Source organism: Tachypleus tridentatus, chromosome 7 (genome assembly GCF_004210375.1).
Source record: "Tachypleus tridentatus isolate NWPU-2018 chromosome 7, ASM421037v1, whole genome shotgun sequence".
Lineage (NCBI taxonomy): Eukaryota > Metazoa > Arthropoda > Merostomata > Xiphosura > Limulidae > Tachypleus > Tachypleus tridentatus.
The window spans coordinates 111,226,909-111,251,428 of record NC_134831.1 but is presented as its reverse complement, the minus strand read 5'-3'; the positions used below and the strand labels follow the sequence as shown (position 1 = coordinate 111,251,428).

The following is a 24,520-nucleotide window of genomic DNA, read 5'->3' as shown; positions in this document are numbered from 1 at the left end:
TTGTTTATGTGAAGTTACATTTATGTTGTGTGTTTTCATGGTTAGTGATGTTGGTGACTCTCCAGTTGACCAGTGTTCTGATGATCTTGATACCATGGACAGTTCTGAACCAGAGATTCTTGCTAGCGAAGATGGTAATAACTTTATTGTCTTGTTAGAAACATAAGTTTCAATTACATTGAAGATGCCTAAAGTACTTTTTGAGCAGATGATTTTGAAAACGCAATAATGGAAATTTGTTTGATATAAATACTGTTTCTATATAGGATCTCAATGATGTTTCTTTCTGACAAACAGAGGACAAACAACAAAATAATTAACATTAAAATTAATCTTCTGACAAACAAAGGACTAACGAACGACAAAATAATTAATATTAAAATTAATCTTCTGACAAACAGAGGACTAACGAACAACAAAATAATTAACATTAAAATTAATCTTCTGACAAACAGAGGACTAACGAACAACAAAATAATTAACATTAAAATTAATCTAACAAACAGAGGACTAACAAACAACAAAATAATTAATATTAAAATTAATCTTCTGACAAACAGAGGACTAACGAACAACAAAATAATTAACATTAAAATTAATCTTCTGACAAACAGAGGACTAACGAACAACAAAATAATTAACATTAAAATTAATCTAACAAACAGAGGACTAACAAACAACAAAATAATTAATATTAAAATTAATCTTCTGACAAACAGAGGACTAACGAACAACAAAATAATTAATATTAAAATTAATCTTCTGACGAATATAGGGTTAAAATTAAAAACTGTACTTTTGTCCATTAAGTGGGAACCTAAGTGACAAGACATAAGATTTTCACCAAGTTAGTTGAACATTCTTTAAAGATAAATAACAAAACTTTAGTATAGATGTAATGATAAGGGTATTTAAGATTTGTATATTTTCAGTATTAAGCTCTGAATGAAAGTTGATATTATGTTTTTAATTTCACTTGGTAGAGTTAGGTAGGTTTAAAAAAGTCCTTTTAGATCTTAACTTTGGTTAGATTAACATTCTTGCTTTTCTGTATGCTCTATAAAATATCAACATATCAGTCAGAAGCACCCGTTTTCCACTGTATACAGTGAAAAACAGATACATAACAGCATGCAGTCACTTATAAATGTCCTCACTGTATATTGGTGACTGCTTGTTATTATGTGCTAGTATGTTGTGAGGACTCATTGATGATGCTTTGACATTTAATAACTTTTATGACCCCTTGGTCACAAAAACTGACCCAAATTTAGTTTTAAAAAAAGACAGAGGTGAATTGGATGCATCAGGCTATGTAACTGTAATCCAATAATACAATATAAAATAAAATTATTTTTTTAGTTGAAGAAATATACCCATAAGATAAATCTATAAAATGATAGGAACATAAACATAGAAAGCAGATTGGTGTTTTTAGATGTTGGTTACCTTTGGATTCATGTCCGAATAAAGTATATCTTATTACTCCACTTTCAACATCATTTTAACTATTAATAAGAAGGACAAGTGTCCTGAGAGGTCAGAACAGAATTAGGTCAGAAGAAAGTAAGGTTATAATTCTAGAGAAGCTGGATACACTGAAACCTCTAAAACCATTACTGCTATATACAACTAACTTTTTTTTTCGTACTCCGTGGAATTCAAATATGAAAAACATTTTCTGAATATTAGAGTTACATAGTTTATTTCTACTAATCACCATCTTCTGGACATAATATTTAAAAATTTAGTCTGATGCCTATAGGGGTCAGTTTATCATGACTATGGGGTTATAATATGATACACTTCATTAGTATCGCTTCACTCTTAACAGTGAGATATTGTAAATCATAATACTTACTACTAACAGTTGCCACCAAAACCAGTGTTTAATACCTAAATACCACAATTACTATCAAAATTGAACATCGTTGTGTGGTAGTTAAAATAAAAATATATTGATGTAATTAAACTAAAGAACATGTGGCACACAAGACTTAATTAAATAAATACATGTTTATTAAACATTTAATTCATGAAGTAACAGTTAATTTTAAAGAATATAGTTGTTGCTAGTGGGATCAAAATAGCTGAATCATTTGCCAAGTCCCTTTTGGTACAGTGATAAATTTATGGACACACAGTAGAAAGTTTTGGGGTTCAATTCCTAGTTCAGCCATTTACAGTTGCCTTCAGTAGTTAAGGTGAAGATGTGTTACTTGTTCAATTAACTATAATATTCTAAATATTAAACTCCTTAATTTCTGTTTTACTTCAGCTGTTTGTGTCATTCTGTTTTCAGGCATGTAATGCTATAAACATGTGACATTTCTAGAAGTTATTTACAAATAACAGTAGACAAATCACTGTTTATTTTCACATGGTTGACGTGTTCTTTGCACCATCTTGTCTGTTACTGATTTATTTTTAAATTATTCAGTGCTGAGTAACGTGTGGAAATCATTTTTGATAGACAAAATACTTCAGCTGTTGTTTTAAATGTCAATAAGTGAAAACAGTGACCAAGGAAACATTTATCTTAAGTTCTGTAGTCCTCATTTAAAATATATTGTGGATTCATCTTCATTTGTAATTCTCAGAAGATTCATTTGACAAAACATTCCCAGTATAAATTATTATCTACATCCATAGGATACTTGAAAGTGGTTACTGATTAGAAGGAACCACACCTTGATTGTGTTTGTGTAACATGTTCCCTGTTATAAGATGTATATGGAAAGCCTCAACTGTGATCCAGTAAATGTTGAAGTGTTTTCAGAGTAGTGGTTGAGATGTATGTCCAACTTATAAATGTTTAACTCTTGGTTACATGGACTGTAAAAGAAGTTATTGTATTATCTGTAGAATGTGAAATTCTCGAAGGTGTGGCCCAGCAGACTTTCTGTGGCGAGCGGATCGTGAACTCTCCTTTAAGCAGGGTGGCGTTCTACAGTTGTACTCCCAAGTCTCTACCAAGTGGTGGAAAGGAAGTTTTAATGGGAGAGAAGGACTTGTGCGGGACAACTTTATCTTTCTGAAATTGAAGTAAGATTTTATTTTTATTTCCTCTTCAACTTTCTTTCAGAATAATGATTTAAAAATACAATCAATTGTGAGTTTATGAAGAATTTATACAGAAACACAAATTTAGAGTTGTCTCCCAACATCGAGTAATGACAGGCAACATTGTCTGGTAGAAAGTTGATTCCCAGTCGCAAACTGAGCAACAGTTGTCATGGTAACAAGTATATAAATGTAATAATCACCTAAGTGTCATTACTGATTGGTTGCGTTTTTGTTGTTACTGTTCGATGATTGATAGTTTATATTCTGCACTTTGTCTGCCTTTTAAAGGATTGAGTGTGGTTGTAGATGTCCAGGTACATCATTCCAAGGTGTGCAGTTGAGTTTTAAAACTAAAGAACTGCAAACCATTCCAGTATGGATTTTCTTGTGTTATCATTGTCTGTTTATTGCACTGTAACATAAAGACCAACTTCACTTTGTAATGGTGTTTTGCAAATTGAGGCATACTAGTGACTGGAGGGGTCATGGAAGAGTTCACAGATAATGTGAGTAGAAACGGAAGTGTTGGACACAATGATAACCTGTCAATTTTCACTGATTTTTATTTGCTCTCACATTTGCTTGCTGTTACAAACATTTTTAATTTGAAAATTATTAAAAGCGGGTAAAGAAAATGTTGATGTTGCTGTTAACACGTGAAAATCATTTAAATGTTAAGTGAAATCGAAACTTTGCTGATGTGGTAGGGGATGCTACTGCTAAAAATGTAGAAAAACACTGCCTTGTGATATAGCATTTTTACCCCACAGGTTGCCCTAGAGGATTTGTAAGAATGAAGAAAAGTCCCTAGTCTTTCACTGTGATTTAATATGTTGCTCATTGAATGTTAACTACATTAGACCAGATTTCAACATTGTTTTCACTCTCCAGTATTAAATGTGTTTCTTTCCTCCTCTTGGTGAAATATTTTGACATTCTATCAGTGACTTCCTTTTCTTGGATAATAAAAGAAGTGATACACTGATAATCTTGGGAAGTTAACCTGATAATATATCAGATAAAATGTTAAAAGAATAGTCCAATGATTTATTATCCAGTTATGAATTTAACACTAATTTGTAAAAATGGAGTATATTAATGGCAGGGAGTTGTGCAGCTAGCTCTGAATAAACTTACACTGGAATGGTACAAGTTAAACAGTGGTTAAAACCAGTTTCAGTATGTTACTAGTATAGTGTTTGTTTAGACATTTATAACACATTTTGAGTGTATTAATCTTGTGAGCTAAAAGTACACTCTGTCCATGTCAGGGATGAAGACAGAGATAAAATCAGTCACGATGGTAGTGAGAGACGTACAAGTAGCAGTAGCGACTGTTGTCAGGCTACAGTCGAGTCCCAAACCTTCTGTTGACATACATTACCAGAAGAAGGGTCCGACACGTTTTTTCCAGATTCGCTGTCCACATTACCGTCGAGCTCGACGTCCAGCTCTGGGATTGGTTCTTTACATTCCCTAAACTGCCAGCGAAGGCTCAGCCTCAGCCCTTCCACTCTACGCAAAGTTCAACTTTCTGCTTCTGGTGAGTTTAATCAACCCAAACTTGTTCATTCTAGCAGTGTAGGAAAAGCAATGGAAGACCTAGCACAAGATGAAAGTCCAGTGATGGCTAAAGATACAAGTTTCCCTGAAAAAGAAGAGAATAGGCAAGTGAAGGACTTTATCCCTAACTTTTCATCGTATGTTGAGTCTGCTAAAGGTAAAGCAGATGAGTTAGCAGGAATTAGTTCTACAGATTCAAAAGAAACTACCCTTTCATCTAGCAAAGGTACTCCAGACCTTGTTAGAGGTCTTCCATATAGTTCATGTAGATTTGATTTACCCTTGAATAAGTGTTCAGAGGAAAAGAAAGAAAGCTCACCCTCTCATGTCAACAGTCCAGAATTGACCACAGCAGAAAGATTTGCTCTTTCACATCAGGGCACTCTTAAGAAAGGTGGTTCTCGACCTGGGCTAAAGTCAACCGTGCCAGTCAAGGTTTGGACGAAATCTGAAAATACCGAGGAGTCTAGTTCAAGTACAATGTTCACAGTGGTTCCTCAAACAGAAGATCAGATGAAGCCCACATCCGAAGTCCCTCTGAATTTTAAATGGGAGGTAGAAGACAAGAAACATTCCATCAATTCTTCGGATAACCAGAGTTCAGAAGAAGTACATACAAGAGCTATTTCACATACCAAGCTTCTGCCCAAAGTTAAGCCCCCAGTAATGAAAAAGCCAACACTTCCTTCTCAACCACTGAGATTTCCAGAGAGAGAATACAAGTGAACCTCATGTTAAACATAAAGTTGGAATGTAGAAACGTGGGGATAATAAAACTTTGAAGAGCAACCTACACAAGAAGTTCCAGCATATCACTGAAACCAATATTGTGGAACAAATATCTCAAGTTATTTTGAAAATTATGGTGAACTGAGAAGAAATAAGGGTCTACCTAGTAAAATAAGTTAATTTCTGTTTCTGTAAAACAAATTACAGGCAATAAAGGAACAAACTATTAAATTGTTTTTGTTTCCAAGAATCAAAAACACGTGCAGTTGAGATAATTACACGTGTTGAGAGTGAGTAATAAAAGACAACATTTATCCTCTGTAGCATACATGACTGATCTCAAAATAATATGTTGGTATTTGATATCTTCTATTTCAGTTAAACTGTGGTAGAACAAAGAGTATATACAGCTTTACTGTCATTGTAACAATTTCCTTTTTCAAAAAGATTTATGATATTCTATAAATTACACATTTTTAGAGGTATCAGTAATGTGTCCATTGGCCAGAAGAGAATTGGATTTTCCTGTATTTTTTAATCTTTTTGTATGTTATTTCTGTGATTCAAAGATTTATAAGCTACTAAATTATATCACATACTTTATAATATAAATCTATTACTCATAGAAAACAAGATATAGTCTTCATAACGTCATGGTTCTTGCATGTAACTTATCTGAAACATCTATCAGAAATTGTATGTACTTCAAACGTATCAGAACATCCAAGTGATTGGTGTGTATGCTTGCATTTAGAAATACCTTTTATTTACTGTGTAGGGAAATACTTTGATTATGATTTTATTGTCTAAATAACTTTGAAGTAAAGTATTGTATTATATACAGGTTTGTACAGAATGTTGTGTGATCCAATTATTGTGCACTAGCAGAATGTTGTGTGTAATCTATATATACACGTGTGAATCATGTGTTTTTATGTAAAAATCTTCAGTTATTAAATCCAATTACAATAGGTTCTGTTTTAAAGTGTTCGTTATAAGTTGCACATTGTTGTGAACACCTACCAATGCAGTTAGTTAAGCTATGATACAAAAAGTGATACGTCTTATTCCAGTAATAATCTATCCCATATATAGCTCCTCAGACAAGTATTTTAAGTTTCTAATATTTAACATCCATTAAAAAATCCTTTAAATTTTGTTTTTGATCACTGTGTTACTGGAGAAAGTAGCATGGATTGTTCACTCTTTATTTTAGGTTGAAATTGTAAGTGGGTGGGTCTGGACATGTAGCTCAAAACTAAAATCAAAAATGTGTTGCACAAACAATTCATGTAACAATTTCAATCACAAACACATGTTTATCAATATTGAGGAATACTGGGACGTTTTCCACTATGATCCTCGGCAAAGGATGAAACTGCTCCAGAAAGATCAGACTTACAATTAATAAAGAATGTTATGTTAGTAACAGCTTTAATTTTCTCATAGAATTTGGGAAAAGTACCAACAGTTATGATAAGTTGATTTTAGTAGTAGGGTTGTACTTTCATTATAATACTATGTTTACCTAGAACTCACAGTAGTTTCAGACCTATACTATAGACCAAGTCTTCCTACACCTAACTTTAGCTTCTAGTTTTTTAACACATTAAAATCCAGGCATTGTTGGCCACTAATAACTTTACACAGAAAATTATGTTCACAGTAAAGAAAAACTGCTAATAAATAAATTTTATGAAAATGAAACTTAAACCAAATGGTGTGTACACTGTCTACATAAGATTGGAAGATGTAAGGGGAAAACAAACAGATGTTAGATCTATTGGTCGGGGACGTGAAAGTGGGTCTTCTTTGGGTACTCCTGTTTCCCCCCACATAAAAATTTGGTATCAGATCTATACTTCAGCGTGGTGTGGATCTACTCCAAGTTGTATATTGGCTGTTGAGTTTGTGTTACTCATGCAGATAGGGTGCACGTGGTCAGTTGTTTTTGCTTGTGCTTGCTTGCCTCTTATGATTCCAGTATCACTTGTATTGTTTTGAAATATATATATATAAAATAAAGGACAATATATTTTTTTTCCCCTTGGGTCACTTCATCAATATTCTAAAACCATGAGTGGGACAAAGAGAAAGTTCATCTTTCTGAGTTATCTCTCTCTCCTGTGGGGATAGAGAACTTTACACGAAAATTTGTCAGTTTTTTGTTTAGTAGATAGGGAACATAACACTGGCCAAAAGAGAGAACTCTATGAAGTCACCAGTGCCTGTCAAAAACCACTGAAATTATTTGTAATTATCTCTCGCTTTAAGTTTTCTTGTAGAATAATTTAAACAGTTTTTTTTATAACTTTACTCACAACTTACAGTTGCATGACATGTGTAATTATAAGTTGATGTAAGACAAGTACAAAAAATTACTTGTTAGAATTAGTGAGGGTGGAAACTATATAATAAAGTTACACACACAATGGGGCTGTGAAAAAGCTGATTCATTTAAGCTTGTATACCACAGTAAAAGTGAAATTTTAAATGCCTTGAGAAAAAATCTTTATTAACATAATTCAAAGACCTGATTACACATCTTGAAAGGAACTGCTGTTTGGCAGTTAGATAAAATTGTAATTATTTCCAAGTTAGACTGGTCTTTCAATATATATATTACATTCCAGTCTTAACTTGGAATAGAAACCTGAAAAGTTGTACACAATACACTAGTGTAGGACCAACTGACACAATCACATGTTCCAGGGAATTCTGCAGTTGGACAGTAGTTACTGTGCTATTATAACAGAGCTTAAAACATTCTTGTATCAACGGTCTTCTATGGGTTACTTCCATTTTGTTGTTCCCTCAATTTTAATACTATTGATTGACACTTGAACGATGTTAAAACATTCCTTTCCTGCAAGCAAGAGCGACATCTTGTACAATGTAAGAAATTTATCTAGTGTAGGGTGTTTAACTAAAGAGAACAAATGAAATTGGGGGAACATGCCAACTGAGCTGTAAAAACATGCTACAGTAAGCATTGGTCATTACTTTTTGTATACACAGGATGTAGGAATCGCATTCTAATTTCAGACACTTTTGAAAAGATTGTATTCTCTTGTCCTGTGATATTCAGATGACTTTATAAACAATGAATTGAAGTGCATAGCTTGTACCACATGTCCATTTTAATGTGAGGTTTTCATTATGTTGTCACCTACAATATTCTAAAGTTTATTTTGAACGTCAGAATAATTTCACCTTTTATTAACCAGTAGAAAAAATGTATAATAATACAGGTACCACACTTGTACCTCTTGAACTTTCTCTATATACATAAAGTACTCTAGATTTCTTAAAAATTATTATTTTTTTGTTTGGAAAGATAGAGTAACAGTATATACATTTAATGAGTTGGAAAATTTAAAAATTGTAAACCAAAGAATGTAGACAGACAGGAACATGTTCTGTGATGTTTCCATCTGAAACAATACATACATCCCTAGCCAGTCCCTGATGTTATCCATCTGAAACAATACATACATCCCTAGCCAGTCCCTGATGTTATCCATCTGTTTTAATGCAAGGATCACCTTACAGTGTTTGGCAGAATTTTGAAAGAGGTTGGGATAATCCTTTACAATTCAAAGCATTAGGATTGTAAACCCACAATCCTAATTATGTGGGTTAATGATGAATGTCCATCCAACAGTTTGAATGTATAATTAAAACTAGTGTCTGTGAGATTTGAAATCCTGCATCTAAGTCCTTCACTATTTTGAATAAAGTTATAAAACAGTTTTTATCTCTAATGCACTCTTACAATGTAAACATACACCATAAAACCTCTCTTTTTGTTTGACCTAAATTAACCATAACTACTTATTTCAATGCAGAGAAAATAAAAACACCAAATATTAAAAAAATTTCAACAAAAAGACCATTTTTGAAACCAGCTTAGCTTCTTAAACTGTTGTCTGGTTTACTACTTGACTCTAGAAGATTAATTTATCTAACTTCTGAAAGGCATGTTTTTTCTATTTACATGTAATAACAACATGCACATCTCACTTTGGACTAAATTCTTTACTACAATAATTCTAAGTCTTGCAAGATTCATTTCTAGAATAAAACTCATGTTATCGAAAGTGGTGATAAAAGAGCTGTAGGGAGGATGGTGTGATCCAAGCGACACCTTCGGATTTTATCTCACACATTAAGAAGAGTCGCATTCACTGGTCCTTTAGTACCTGGAAAGTAAGACACAACAATGTTAACTTTTACAACAAATACAGCACACTGTTAAACCTTATTTAAATAAATATATATCAAAACAATACAAGTTCACTTTGCATTTAGTATTCTTACAAATAAATATATTAACAACTGCCTATGATTATTTCTTCACCTTATCTACATTAAAATATACTGATAGCAAAACACTGACCATATGAATGTTTAAAAAAAGTGTATGTAGGTGAAGTCCAACCTATAATTTGATTCACCATTTGTCACTAGGTAAGTACTGCATCGAGTTTCATCTCTACAGGCAAACCCCACTTTACGCGATTATGTCCCAATTTTTACTTACATTTAATAACTTGAAAGGTTTCTTCTAAAGCAATTGTTTTTATTTTCCTTTTAATATTACTGTCAGAGTTTTTTCTGTTATCCATATTTAATTTTACAAATCAGAAATAAAATAAAGGCAGGCAAGATTATACAGTATGTCAGAGACCCATGGTAACTGAGCATGCACCAAGTCTGACTGTCATTAGTGCATATTGCATTTAGGGCTGTGCACACAATCTACTTGTAACTGAATAATTGCACACATAAAACAGGTAATGGTCACAGTTTTCCAAATTGCGGTATCTGAATTTTGCATTGATTGAAGTAGCGTATAGTGAAGATTGCCTGTATTTTGTCTGGTGAATAACTTGTAGTAATACATTAATAGCATCAAATATTTCCTTGTAACATTACCTTCTATTATAGAAGATAAAATTAGCACAATAATTTAACTATTAAGTCACAAATTTTCCTGATCAAAGTAACATTTGGATGCAAGATATGTTTCATGATGTTCGTACACTAGATGCAACCTGCAGTAATTTTCATGCCTTTCAACCAAATTCTGTCATTTCATAAACAAATTAAGTTAGGATTTCTTGCACACATTATACATGAGACTGATAAATACTGGTCTGTGTTAAAATAATTTTAATCAGTCAAATAAACAAGCTCATGTTAATATAATAATTTAATAAAGCACATGATAGTGTATAAAATATGAAACAGTTATGAGCATTCAGTGTATAATGCAGGTTTACAATACAAAACAACCAAAATTTAAAATTATTACAAAGTGTGTGTGAGGTTGTAATCAAAGCAAACTTGCCTGATATACAGAAACATTTGAAAGTTTAATGTTCTTTTTTTAAAGGAAATTACACGAGTTAAATGTTGTTTTTGTGCAGAACTTTGCAAACAAAAAAAAAGTTGAAATTGAAGCCAACAAAGGCCAAGCTAATAACGTGAAATTTGTAGCATCTGATCGAAAAATGTGAGAAAACCTTCAGACAAATATGAGCATAATATTCATATAGATAAGTCTTACAGTTTTTGTACATATTTTTTATTGTCAGTAAGTTAGCAAAACATTTACTTGCTCTAAGCCTGATCCAACAAACCTACCTATAATAGTTAGGCTTGAAAGGCCCTGCTTTGTTCAACCCCATGTATTTAGCTTGTTCATCTGTCAGTTCAGTAAGATGAGCATCAAAACAGGGAAGATGAAGACTGGCAACATACTCGTCTGTTAAAATATGAGTGACTTTCACCACTTCTCATAAAACTACACATATAACAGAAACACCAAGTGTATATAAAAACAAATGACCAGAGACTTAGTTCATTGGACAAAGTGCTGATACCATCACATTTTATTCCAGGAAAAGAAAAAAAAAACAGGAACATTTTGACACAGAATATTATTATCTGGCTGAAGATAAATAAAGATAAGCATTACTCTTGTCACAGACCTGTATTATCTGGCTAAAGAGAAATAAAGATAAGCGTTACTCTTGTCACAGATCTATATTATCTCGGTAAAGAGACAGTTAAAGGTAAGTATTATCCTTGTCACAGACCTGTATTATCTGGCTAAAGAGACAGTTAGAGGTAAGTATTATCCTTGTCACAGACCTGTATTATCTGGCTAAAGAGAAATAAAGATAAGCGTTACTCTTGTCACAGATCTATATTATCTCGGTAAAGAGACAGTTAAAGGTAAGTATTATCCTTGTCACAGACCTGTATTATCTGGCTAAAGAGACAGTTAGAGGTAAGTATTATCCTTGTCACAGACCTGTATTATCTGGCTAAAGAGAAATAAAGATAAGCGTTACTCTTGTCACAGATCTATATTATCTCGGTAAAGAGACAGTTAAAGGTAAGTATTATCCTTGTCACAGACCTGTATTATCTGGCTAAAGAGACAGTTAAAGGTAAGTATTATCCTTGTCACAGACCTGTATTATCTGGCTAAAGAGACAGTTAGAGGTAAGTATTATCCTTGTCACAGACCTGTATTATCTGGCTAAAGAGACAGTTAGAGGTAAGTATTATCCTTGTCACAGACCTGTATTATCTGGGTAAAGAGACAGTTAAAGATAAGCATTACTCTTGTCACAGACCTGTATTATCTGGCTAAAGAGACAGTTAAAGGTAAGTATTATCCTTGTCACAGACCTGTATTATCTGGCTAAAGAGAAATAAAGATAAGCACTACTCTTGTCACAGATCTATATTATCTGGCTAAAGAGACAGTTAAAGATAAGTATTATCCTTGTCACAGACCTGTATTATCTGGCTAAAGAGACAGTTAAAGGTAAGTATTATCCTTGTCACAGACCTGTATTATCTGGCTAAAGAGACAGTTAAAGGTAAGTATTATCCTTGTCACAGACCTGTATTATCTGGCTAAAGAGACAGTTAAAGGTAAGTATTATCCTTGTTACAGACCTGTATTATCTGGCTAAAGAGACAGTTAGAGGTAAGTATTATCCTTGTCACAGACCTGTATTATCTGGCTAAAGAGACAGTTAGAGGTAAGTATTATCCTTGTCACAGACCTGTATTATCTGGGTAAAGAGACAGTTAAAGATAAGCATTACTCTTGTCACAGACCTGTATTATCTGGCTAAAGAGACAGTTAAAGGTAAGTATTATCCTTGTCACAGACCTGTATTATCTGGCTAAAGAGAAATAAAGATAAGCGTTACTCTTGTCACAGACCTGTATTATCTGGGTAAAGAGACAGTTAAAGATAAGCATTACTCTTGTCACAGACCTGTATTATCTGGCTAAAGAGACAGTTAAAGGTAAGTATTATCCTTGTCACAGACCTGTATTATCTGGCTAAAGAGACAGTTAGAGGTAAGTATTATCCTTGTCACAGACCTGTATTATCTGGCTAAAGAGACAGTTAGAGGTAAGTATTATCCTTGTCACAGACCTGTATTATCTGGCTAAAGAGAAAGTTAAAGATAAGCATTACTCTTGTCACAGACCTGTATTATCTGGCTAAAGAGACAGTTAAAGGTAAGTATTATCCTTGTCACAGACCTGTATTATCTGGCTAAAGAGAAATAAAGATAAGCACTACTCTTGTCACAGATCTATATTATCTGGCTAAAGAGACTGTTAAAGGCAAGTATTATCCTTGTCACAGACCTGTATTATCTGGCTAAAGAGAAATAAAGATAAGCACTACTCTTGTCACAGATCTATATTATCTGGCTAAAGAGACAGTTAAAGGTAAGTATTATCCTTGTCACAGACCTGTATTATCTGGCTAAAGAGAAATAAAGATAAGCGTTACTCTTGTCACAGACCTGTATTATCTGGCTAAAGAGAAATAAAGATAAGCGTTACTCTTGTCACAGACCTGTATTATCTGGCTAAAGAGACAGTTAGAGGTAAGTATTATCCTTGTCACAGACCTGTATTATCTGGCTAAAGAGAAATAAAGATAAGCACTACTCTTGTCACAGATCTATATTATCTGGCTAAAGAGACAGTTAAAGATAAGCATTACTCTTGTCACAGACCTGTATTATCTGAATAAAGAGACAGTTAAAGATAAGCATTACTCTTGTCACAGACCTGTATTATCTGGCTAAAGAGAAATAAAGATAAGCACTACTCTTGTCACAGACCTGACAGACCTGTATTATCTGGCTAAAGAGACAGTTAAAGATAAGCATTACTCTTGTCACAGACCTGTATTATCTGGCTAAAGAGACAGTTAAAGATAAGCATTACTCTTGTCACAGACCTGTATTATCTGGCTAAAGAGAAATAAAGATAAGCATTACTCTTGTCACAGACCTGTATTATCTGGCTAAAGAGAAATAAAGATAAGCATTACTCTTGTTACAGACCTGTATTATCTGGCTAAAGAGAAATAAAGATAAGCACTACTCTTGTCACAGACCTGTATTATCTGGCTAAAGAGAAATAAAGATAAGCATTACTCTTGTCACAGACCTGTATTATCTGGCTAAAGAGAAATAAAGATAAGCACTACTCTTGTCACAGATCTATATTATCTGGCTAAAGAGAAATAAAGATAAGCATTACTCTTGTCACAGACCTGTATTATCTGGCTAAAGAGACAGTTAAAGGTAAGTATTATCCTTGTCACAGATCTGTATTATCTGGCTAAAGAGAAATAAAGATAAGCACTACTCTTGTCACAGACCTGTATTATCTGGCTAAAGAGAAATAAAGATAAGCATTACTCTTGTCACAGACCTGTATTATCTGGCTAAAGAGAAATAAAGATAAGCACTACTCTTGTCACAGACCTGTATTATCTGGCTAAAGAGAAATAAAGATAAGCCTTACTCTTGTCACAGACCTGTATTATCTGGCTAAAGAGAAATAAAGATAAGCATTACTCTTGTCACAGACCTGTATTATCTGGCTAAAGAGAAATAAAGATAAGCACTACTCTTGTCACAGACCTGTATTATCTGGCTAAAGAGAAATAAAGATAAGCACTACTCTTGTCACAGACCTGTATTATCTGGCTAAAGAGAAATAAAGATAAGCATTACTCTTGTCACAGACCTGTATTATCTGGCTAAAGAGACAGTTAAAGATAAGCATTACTCTTGTCACAGACCTGTATTATCTGGCTAAAGAGACAGTTAAAGATAAGCATTACTCTTGTCACAGACCTGTATTATCTGGCTAAAGAGACAGTTAAAGATAAGCATTACTCTTGTCACAGACCTGTATTATCTGGCTAAAGAGACAGTTAAAGGTAAGTATTATCCTTGTCACAGATCTATATTATCTGGCTAAAGAGACTGTTAAAGGCAAGCATTATCCTTGTCACAGACCTGTATTATCTGGCTAAAGAGAAATAAAGATAAGCATTATCCTTGTCACAGACCTGTATTATCTGGCTAAAGAGAAATAAAGATAAGCATTATCCTTGTCACAGACCTGTATTATCTGGCTAAAGAGAAATAAAGATAAGCATTACTCTTGTCACAGACCTGTATTATCTGGCTAAAGAGACTGTTAAAGGCAAGTATTATCCTTGTCACAGACCTGTATTATCTGGCTAAAGAGAAATAAAGATAAGCACTACTCTTGTCACAGACCTGTATTATCTGGCTAAAGAGACAGTTAAAGGTAAGTATTATCCTTGTCACAGACCTGTATTATCTGGCTAAAGAGACAGTTAGAGGTAAGTATTATCCTTGTCACAGACCTGTATTATCTGGCTAAAGAGACAGTTAGAGGTAAGTATTATCCTTGTCACAGACCTGTATTATCTGGCTAAAGAGAAATAAAGATAAGCATTACTCTTGTCACAGACCTGTATTATCTGGGTAAAGAGACAGTTAAAGATAAGCATTACTCTTGTCACAGACCTGTATTATCTGGCTAAAGAGACAGTTAAAGGTAAGTATTATCCTTGTCACAGACCTGTATTATCTGGCTAAAGAGAAATAAAGATAAGCATTACTCTTGTCACAGACCTGTATTATCTGGGTAAAGAGACAGTTAAAGATAAGCATTACTCTTGTCACAGACCTGTATTATCTGGCTAAAGAGACTGTTAAAGGCAAGTATTATCCTTGTCACAGACCTGTATTATCTGGCTAAAGAGAAATAAAGATAAGCACTACTCTTGTCACAGATCTATATTATCTGGCTAAAGAGTCAGTTAGAGGTAAGTATTATCCTTGTCACAGACCTGTATTATCTGGCTAAAGAGACAGTTAGAGGTAAGTATTATCCTTGTCACAGACCTGTATTATCTGGCTAAAGAGACAGTTAGAGGTAAGTATTATCCTTGTCACAGACCTGTATTATCTGGCTAAAGAGAAATAAAGATAAGTGTTACTCTTGTCACAGACCTGTATTATCTGGGTAAAGAGACAGTTAAAGATAAGCATTACTCTTGTCACAGACCTGTATTATCTGGCTAAAGAGACAGTTAAAGGTAAGTATTATCCTTGTCACAGACCTGTATTATCTGGCTAAAGAGACAGTTAGAGGTAAGTATTATCCTTGTCACAGACCTTTATATTTCAATACAATGAAGGGAAAAAATAATTGTGTCACAGATCTGTGGTAACCGACTGAAAACCAATTAAGTCCTTACCCATTTTTTTTGGAAGCAAATAAACATCACTTTTGTAGCGACCGTTTGGGGCATTGTACAGTTCAATAAGAGCTAAAGCTTGTGATGCTGCTGTTATGGAAACGACAAAAGATGGGATGCTGGAACAGCTGAGATTAACAAGTCTTCCCTAGAAAAAAATAATTCTAACCTTAATGTTTTGTTCCATTAAGAGAGTACAGGATAGAGTATCGAGATAAAAGTTTGGTAAAATATTAAACTTCTACAACTAATTTGTTTTATTTGTGTAAAACTGTGATGCCAGAAGACATGTCTAGAAATATTAATAGTGACTTATTCCTCTGGAAAGAGAAACTTACAAATTCTTGAAAAATAAAATGCTTTGAGAATCATTCAAATGGTTTGGTTCAGTTTAGACATACACATGTAAAGTTGAAGACAGCTCATAAACAGAAATGTTGTTGTTATATTACCTCAGCAATTAAAATAAGCCTTTTTCCATCTGGCCAGATAATGTGATCCACTTGAGACCGAACTTTTTCCCATGTTAAATCGGGAGTTCGTAGACTTTGCTACAAGAAACAGCAAGTTTCACAAATTCAGTATACACACTGTTACGACTAGATTAATACTAAATTTTATATCTGGAAAGAAAACAGGTTTATTACCCATTAATTTTAATTAAAACTAAGGTAAGCATAATTATACTATTTGAGTAAAGAAAGGGTTATATCAGCTGGCAACATTAAGTTGCTTTATGTTTACAGCTTATAAGGCAATACTTACAACATCTATCTCAGTATTGGAGTGACCCATGTTACAGATAATACAGCCATTCTTCATCTTATCCATGTGCTCTCTGGTCACCACATTCTTGTTTCCTAAGTTTTCAAATAGAAAGACCTTAATCTTTTTTGACTTGGTTATTGAAGTTTAGAAAAATAATAATGCTATACAATCTTCTAGTGAAAGAACAAATATACAGTTACTGTTAATATACTACAACTCTCAGTGTAAATAGCATTATAAAGGTGTTGTTGAAGTAAGTTTCATGCACATTTTATATCTTTAGAACTATAGGAAACATACTAGCTTCCTTTATCCCTAACATGAATCATATGTCTGACATCAGACAATACTGTTCTTCAATATATATGTACCAGCTGCTTGATGTACAAATCTCCTCAGTCAAAGCTGCCTTCAATCACAAGTTAAGGTCTTGAATTAAACCTACTGCCAAACTGTTTGTACAAAGTTTCATATTTTACATGGAGCTTCCACATAATTATTAGTTTTTTTTAGAAGAAAACATTACACTGCTGGCCAAAATCTTAAGGCCAATGAACATAAAGAAAAAATATGCATTTTGCATTGTTAAACTCAATCACTTATTTGAGTAGAGCTTCGAAAAGATTAAAGTAAGAAAAGGGAAAATAAAAATAAAAAACTTTTTTAGCATTTAATATGGAAAATGTGAACACTATGAAATTAGCCTAAATACTAGCTGGTCAAAAGTTTAAAACCATACTGAAACGAAGCGTTAATCAGTAAACATTTAACAAAATTTAGTCATTTGTGTTCAAGCATTAGCGTTGTCAACATCTGCCACTGACATGTTCTGTGTTGCATTGAAAACATGGCAAAGGTTAATATGTTGACAGAGTTTGAACGTGGCAGAATTGTTGAGCTGCAAAAGCAAGGTCTCTCTTTATTTATTCTTAGAGCTAAAATTACTACATTTCACGTCTTCCAGTATTGTTTTACTGCACAAGATTACAACAAAGTAACTACACACCACACTGGTACTGCACAAGATTACAACAAAGTAACTACACACCACACTGGTACTGCACAAGATTACAACAAAGTAACTACACACCACACTGGTAAGGCTTTGTGCAAAGTACCAAACTGTTTATTGAATATTTTGTTATTAGTTGTTTTGTTTTTCCTTTTCAGTTCTCTTATCTAACCTAACAAGTTTCTAATATTTACATTTATAGTAACAGATGAAACGAAACGTGTACAAAAAATAGTTTTAATGTTAACATGCATGTCTCGATAAAAGTTAACCCTACTTTTTTTATTGGATTGATTTAACCACTTGATCAAAGTTTCAATTACCCCAGTTTGAACATGACAATAAAATACACAAACAATACAACTACCTATCACCATCATAGTTTGAGTGACTTTCTAACTAAGCTAAATGTTCCTTAAAATAATTCCAAGACTTACCAGAGAGATCTGGCATTACATAAAAGTTGGTAAATTAAAAACTTCCTATTCATAATGTTTCCCAGCGGTACATCAGTAAGTTTACAGAGCCCATAGGGTGTGATTTCCCACAGTGGACACAGCAAATAATGCATTGTGGCTTTGCTCTAAAATAACCAGCCATTCTATTGGTTACAAATAATCAAGAATGTGATAGAAAATGTTAGAAAAGAATGTAATTTGTGGTTTGGTTTTATATTTCAGTAGAGAAAGAAATCTATTTATAATAGATGAACAACAATTCTGTAATTTGTGTCAAATTCAGAATATACACAGTAGAAAACAAACAAAGATGGGTAAGTTGGCGAGAAAATGTCACGTGATATAGGAATAAAAATTAAAAGATTAGTTTGATTAAAGATGAAATTTTAGATAACATATAAATTACATTTTGATGCCATATCTGCTAGCATACATTTATAATGAAGTGTTGAATGTAACTCGATAAAACAGGTTACATAAAGAGACTTATCAGTTTAAGAAAGGTTAAAGGTTACAGGAATTTATTCTTAAAAACATTATTAGACACATGGCTGAAGATGACCAAATCATTTTACAACAGGCAAGATACTACTACCATCTATTATCTAATCACAACAGGCAAGATACCACTGCCATCTATTATCTAATCACAACAGGCAAGATACTACTGCCATCTATTATCTAATCACAACAGGCAAGATACTACTGCCATCTATTATCTAATCACAACAGGCAAGATACTACTACCATCTATTATCTAATCACAACAGGCAAGATACTACTGCCATCTATTATCTAATCACAACAGGCAAGATACTACTGCCATCTATTATCTAATCACAACAGGCAAGATACTACTGCCATCTATTATCTAATCACAACAGGCAAGATACTACTACCATCTATTATCTAATCACTTCAGATATAATACTTTAACCCCTTCACAACAGGTCAAGGATCAAAACCATTAAATTGTGTTTATTAACTTGTATTCAAAGTTTTACTGAACTACTATTTTATGAATTTATGTCAATAAGTTTGGAATCAAATTGTAGGTTATAATTCAACAATTAACATTATGTACGAGTTAATGTTTTAATTTAAAGTTTTGTACAAATTAGGAACTCAAATTAATAGTATTGACAAACTAGAATATAAAATAAGAACCTCAGATATTGCTAAGGTATGGCTTATTTACTGAATCAAACATGTTCAACTCTTTCCATTTTATGAAGAGGTTCCTGATTACTCTCATTAGTGTGTGACACATGAATAACTAGTCAACAGCTCAGAATGTCCCCGGAGTGGTTTTCCCTGCCATTGTAGTGTGTGAAAAGGCTACCACATTCTTTTAAATTAAGATTTCAATGAGGTAGGATGTGTCTTTAGTTTGCTTGAAGTTTCATATTCTAAAAAATCTAAGTACATTTTGGTTACTAAGCTTCAAAAATGTGTTACTTTGCAATTCCATGACATCAGTGTAGTTATTTGTGATTTTTTGGTTATACAATTGTATATTAAAGACCTAAAAATTTTTTATTTGATATCCTTCAGGTCAAAATTTTAAACGGGTTATCAACCTGTGTCCAGCAACAACCAAGTACAAAGATAACTGTTTAGTTTACTTCTTGATTTATCATTACATATTTTAAGAAAAATAAGTTGAATAATTTATTTCTGCATATTAATTATCTATATACATATATAAAATGTATAATAATTGAAAAGTGACTGTATATTACAGGATACTAGTTCATTAAAACACAGCTAAAACAGGGAAGACTAAAGGTCAGTTTTATATTACTGGATACAAAACTAGTGCATGTGCACCTCACCAATGCAAATTATGTAAATTTTAGCTAGGCATGACTGGAAAGTCAGTATAATAAAAAATAATATATATGTAAATAATATAGTGTTATGAGACTTTGATACTTAAGACTACACATTTTTATTTCTGTGTTATAATATTTAGTTATTCTAGCATGAAAAAGCATAATTTGTATTTCCTAATTTTTTTTATGGTTACAAGGTTGGTCAAATAACAGACCCCACATAGTTAAGAGATTAGAAAATAACAAAATATAAAGTTACTGAAATCAAACATTGTGAGAATATTTAGGAGGTTTTAGAGATCACACAAATAATAGTTGTTTTGTCTTAATCATAACATGAAATCACTTTGCGCTCAGGTTAGTAACGAAACAGACTATTTTCACAAACAAATATTTAGTAAAAATATTTCATTAAAAAACCTGATTTTTTATACACAAAATACTTGTAATCTTTACTAAAACTCAACCAAATTTTGTGAATATACATATGCTGATTAACAGTTATAATACAAATACTTAACATGCACATATGCTGATTAACAGTTATAATACAAATACTTAACATGCACATATGCTGTATCAACAGTTATAATACAAATACTTAACATGCACATATGCTGATTAACAGTTATAATACAAATACTTAACATGCACATATGCTGTATCAAAAGTTATAATACAAATACCTAACATGCACATATGCTGTATCAAAAGTTATAATACAAATACTTAACATGCACATATGCTGTATCAACAGTTATAATACAAATACTTAACATGCAGATATATAGATGAATTTGTGTATATTATACCAAGCCAATTGTGAAAGGGTTAATATGCTTTCTTTAATAAATCACCATTTGATAATAATTAATGTCATGTAATAAGAGTTATGTTACTGTTTTTATCACCTAACTTTATATTCCTTCACTGACAAAAAGCAAGCAATTCAAGATTTTATAGTTACATGTAATGTCATTTGGAAAGTGAAATGAAAGAGGACACATGCACATTTCGATCTCTCGGTAAAGAGGGTTTATCATGAAATTATTTTAAAAATTGTAAGCAAAAATACGTGAACAATGAGAGCAACATAAAACTTACCTATTGCTGTTATAAGAATATCAAACAATGAGAGCAACATAAAACTTACCTGTTGCTGCTATAAGAATATCAAACAATGAGAGCAACATAAAACTTACCTGTTGCTGTTGTAAGTATATCAAACAATGAGAGCAACATAAAACTTACCTGTTGCTGTTATAAGAATATCAAACAATGAGAGCAACATAAAACTTACCTGTTGCTGTTATAAGTATATCAAACAATGAGAGCAACATAAAACTTACCTGTTGCTGTTATAAGAATATCAAACAATGAAAGCAACATAAAACTTACCTGTTGCTGTTATAAGAATATCAAACAATGAGAGCAACATAAAACTTATCTGTTGCTGTTATAAGTATATCAAACAATGAGAGCAACATAAAACGTACCAGTTGCTGTTATAAGAATATCAAACAATGAGAGCAACATAAAACGTACCAGTTGCTGTTATAAGAATATCAAACAATGAGAGCAACATAAAACGTACCAGTTGCTGTTATAAGAATATCAAACAATGAGAGCAACATAAACGTACCTGTTGCTGTTATAAGTATATCAAACAATGAGAGCAACATAAAACGTACCTGTTGCTGTTATAAGAATATCAAACAATGAGAGCAACATAAAACTTACCTGTTGCTGTTATAAGAATATCAATGTTTCGAATGACTTCTGAAATTTTCACAACCTTAAACCCGTCCATGCTGGGAGAAATAAGTTTAAATATTACGTTTTCAAATTACTGTACACTGTCTTCTGATTTATATTTAATACAATAAACATCTTTTATCTCTCCATATATCACATCTTCATTTTATTATGTCTTTATAGAAACAATTCATAGTATTTAAACATTACAGTACAATAAAACAAAGTCCAGAACATCACCCTAACATCTCTTATAAAAAAGCACTTTTACTGTAAGAAGTTGTTTCATAAGTTTATTAAAACTGAGAATTTTTCTGTTTAAATAATAAATAACACAACTTTAAAACATTTACTCAATTAAATACATTTTCATTATGGTCAATATTTATGACCACTAAAGTTTAGTCTACAATATAGCATCATCTTCATGAGGGAGTTACAAGACATAATCATGTCTTATTTATTTATATATATTTAGTTAAATAAATCATATGATCTATATTTACAATTTCCACATGAATATTTTAGAGAAGGCCAACCCTACATTTTCACAAATATTCACCAGACCATCATCTATATTTAATAATAGATTATCCTTTTTATATTTAATTATTTCCAAAGATTATCATATATTACTAACCATAATATAATATCTTTTGGTTGAGCTAATATAACAGAACTATCCCACAATACCAAGAACTAATACTCACTTTTCCATTTATTTAAAGAGTATTAGCTTACAAACACATTACTAATCACCAGACAAAACCTAACCCTAACATTTACATCTGTATACTTCTAATATCGCAAAACTAAACATCTGTTCTTTCAATTCATTTCTGACATAAAAATTCTCGCATCTTTCCTCTCTTCTACATTTCATCGATTCACTAATATTAATTATCAGCTTAACCTATCGAAACTAGAAAATTTTTGCAACAAAGTTGATTACTTGTATGCAAAAATAAAAAGTATAAAAATATAATTTACGTTAAAGGACAACTTTTGAAACACCTCCCAATAAGTTGATCACATCAAGCCTGATGTCCCATTAACTTACAAACAATATTACAAGTGCAATATTAGTGAGGTAAAATGTATCAGCACAAAAAAACCCAACGAAAGTCTGTTAAATATAACTTACCATGCCTGAAGGGCACAGATAGGGTCGATTTCGGTTAAATAAACCACGGCTCCCATGCCTTTTAAGGCCGAGCAACAACCTTTTCCTACCTGTGAAAAACAACAAATATAAAATGATCCGTTTTATCATCTTCCTGTTCATTTAACACAAGTTTAGAGGTTTTACTCCATGGTTTACATAAAGTGAATTCACTTAGTGCATACCACAATCTTCTGTAAACACAATGAGGATTCTCAGAACGAAACAACTGACAAATTATCTGTTCTTTCAAAGCACTAGAATACTTATTAACAAAACAAAAAGTGAATGGTTATATTATTATATAAACCTCAATACATGAGCATGTCTAAAATATAAACAGACAGTACTATACGTACACGTGATTTCAAAACTAATACCTTAATGTTAACAGTCTAAACATAATGTCTGAATTATGTAATAATGTGAATTTTAACAGTTTAAACAGAGTGTTTGGATTATGCATTAACCAAACTCTTAACTAGCATCTAATTAAATTTTTTAACTATAATGTGAGTTTGCACTGTATCAACAGAACGTTTAATTAAATTAGTTTTATGTCCACATATAATATTTGACGTATTAATAGGGGTCTTGACAAAATGTTTGAAGTCAAGGTACTAATTAGTTTTAAGTTGTTAGAGACTGACCAAATTTAAACTAGTACTTATCTGAGTAAATAACTACACTTTCATTTTAAGTTTTTATGCGAGTTCAGATGAATATAACTCACTTCTCCATAGCCACATACAAGAACCAGTTTTCCACCAAACATTACATCTGTTGACCTTTTTAGCCTGGAACAACAAAATAAATTACTGTACAAATATTGATAATGAAACAATTACTTGTCATATACATGACAAACAAACTGCTACTTTTCAAGAGAAAACTTGTTTCTGAGAAATCAAAAGCTAAGCTATCTTTAAATGAAATCAATTCCCAAGAATATAATTCATCTTTCACAGAAACAAAGAGTATGGTTAACTGATTGCTGAAGACTCATTTTGTGACACAAATAAAGATTTAAACAGACATTATGTGGTTATAATGCATTAATTTCAGACTAATTCTTCAATACATTAAACATGTATGAATTAAGGAAAACCTTAAGAGACAGAAAATGTGTTACTGGCGAGTGTGTATTAATTTACAGTGTTTGTGTTTCAGGCCTACAGAGAATATCTCTAGCATTACTATGATAGTAAACTAGTGTTAATCCAACCAGGCTAAGAAAAAGCTCAATTATCCACAGCCATTTGATCTATGTTAACACTGTACACTTCTTTACATTATTTACATTAAAAGACACACACAAAACCTGAATATTCTACCAATCAGTGCTCTATGTTAACACTGCACACTTCTTTACATTATTTACATTAAAAGACACACAAAACCTGAATATTCTACCAATCAGTGCTCTACGTTAACACTGTACACTTCTTTACATTATTTACATTAAAAGACACACAAAACCTGAATATTCTACCAATCAGTGCTCTACGTTAACACTGTACACTTCTTTAC

The 24,520-nt window shown here is 32.3% G+C and overlaps 2 protein-coding genes across 14 annotated transcripts in view; one reads left to right on the top strand and one right to left on the bottom strand.

Moving 5' to 3' along the window:
* The window catches only part of LOC143256408 (SLIT-ROBO Rho GTPase-activating protein 1-like), a 92,779-nt gene extending 86,449 nt beyond the window's left edge, over window positions 1-6,330 (top strand). For all 4 annotated transcript variants that reach the window (XM_076513615.1, XM_076513613.1, XM_076513614.1 and 1 more), the window contains 3 exons: window positions 46-134; window positions 2,866-3,045; window positions 4,338-6,330. In XM_076513615.1, coding sequence (XP_076369730.1) covers window positions 46-134; window positions 2,866-3,038 — 262 coding nt within the window. In that variant the 3' untranslated portion in view covers window positions 3,039-3,045; window positions 4,338-6,330. The remainder of the gene's footprint in view (window positions 1-45; window positions 135-2,865; window positions 3,046-4,337) is intronic.
* A 1,522-nt stretch (window positions 6,331-7,852) lies between these two features.
* LOC143256409 (adenosylhomocysteinase-like 1) overlaps window positions 7,853-24,520 on the bottom strand; it is a 122,932-nt gene continuing 106,264 nt past the window's right edge. For 7 of the 10 annotated variants that reach the window (XM_076513619.1, XM_076513620.1, XM_076513618.1 and 4 more), the window contains 8 exons: window positions 23,724-23,787; window positions 22,973-23,061; window positions 21,814-21,884; window positions 16,766-16,860; window positions 16,453-16,551; window positions 16,001-16,148; window positions 11,008-11,128; window positions 7,853-9,560 (listed from right to left, as the gene is read on the bottom strand). In XM_076513619.1, the coding sequence (XP_076369734.1) occupies window positions 9,554-9,560; window positions 11,008-11,128; window positions 16,001-16,148; window positions 16,453-16,551; window positions 16,766-16,860; window positions 21,814-21,884; window positions 22,973-23,061; window positions 23,724-23,787 (694 nt within the window). In that variant the 3' untranslated portion in view covers window positions 7,853-9,553. The remainder of the gene's footprint in view (window positions 9,561-11,007; window positions 11,129-16,000; window positions 16,149-16,452; window positions 16,552-16,765; window positions 16,861-21,813; window positions 21,885-22,972; window positions 23,062-23,723; window positions 23,788-24,520) is intronic. The other 3 variants (XR_013031341.1, XR_013031340.1, XR_013031342.1) reach the window with 1 other exon arrangement.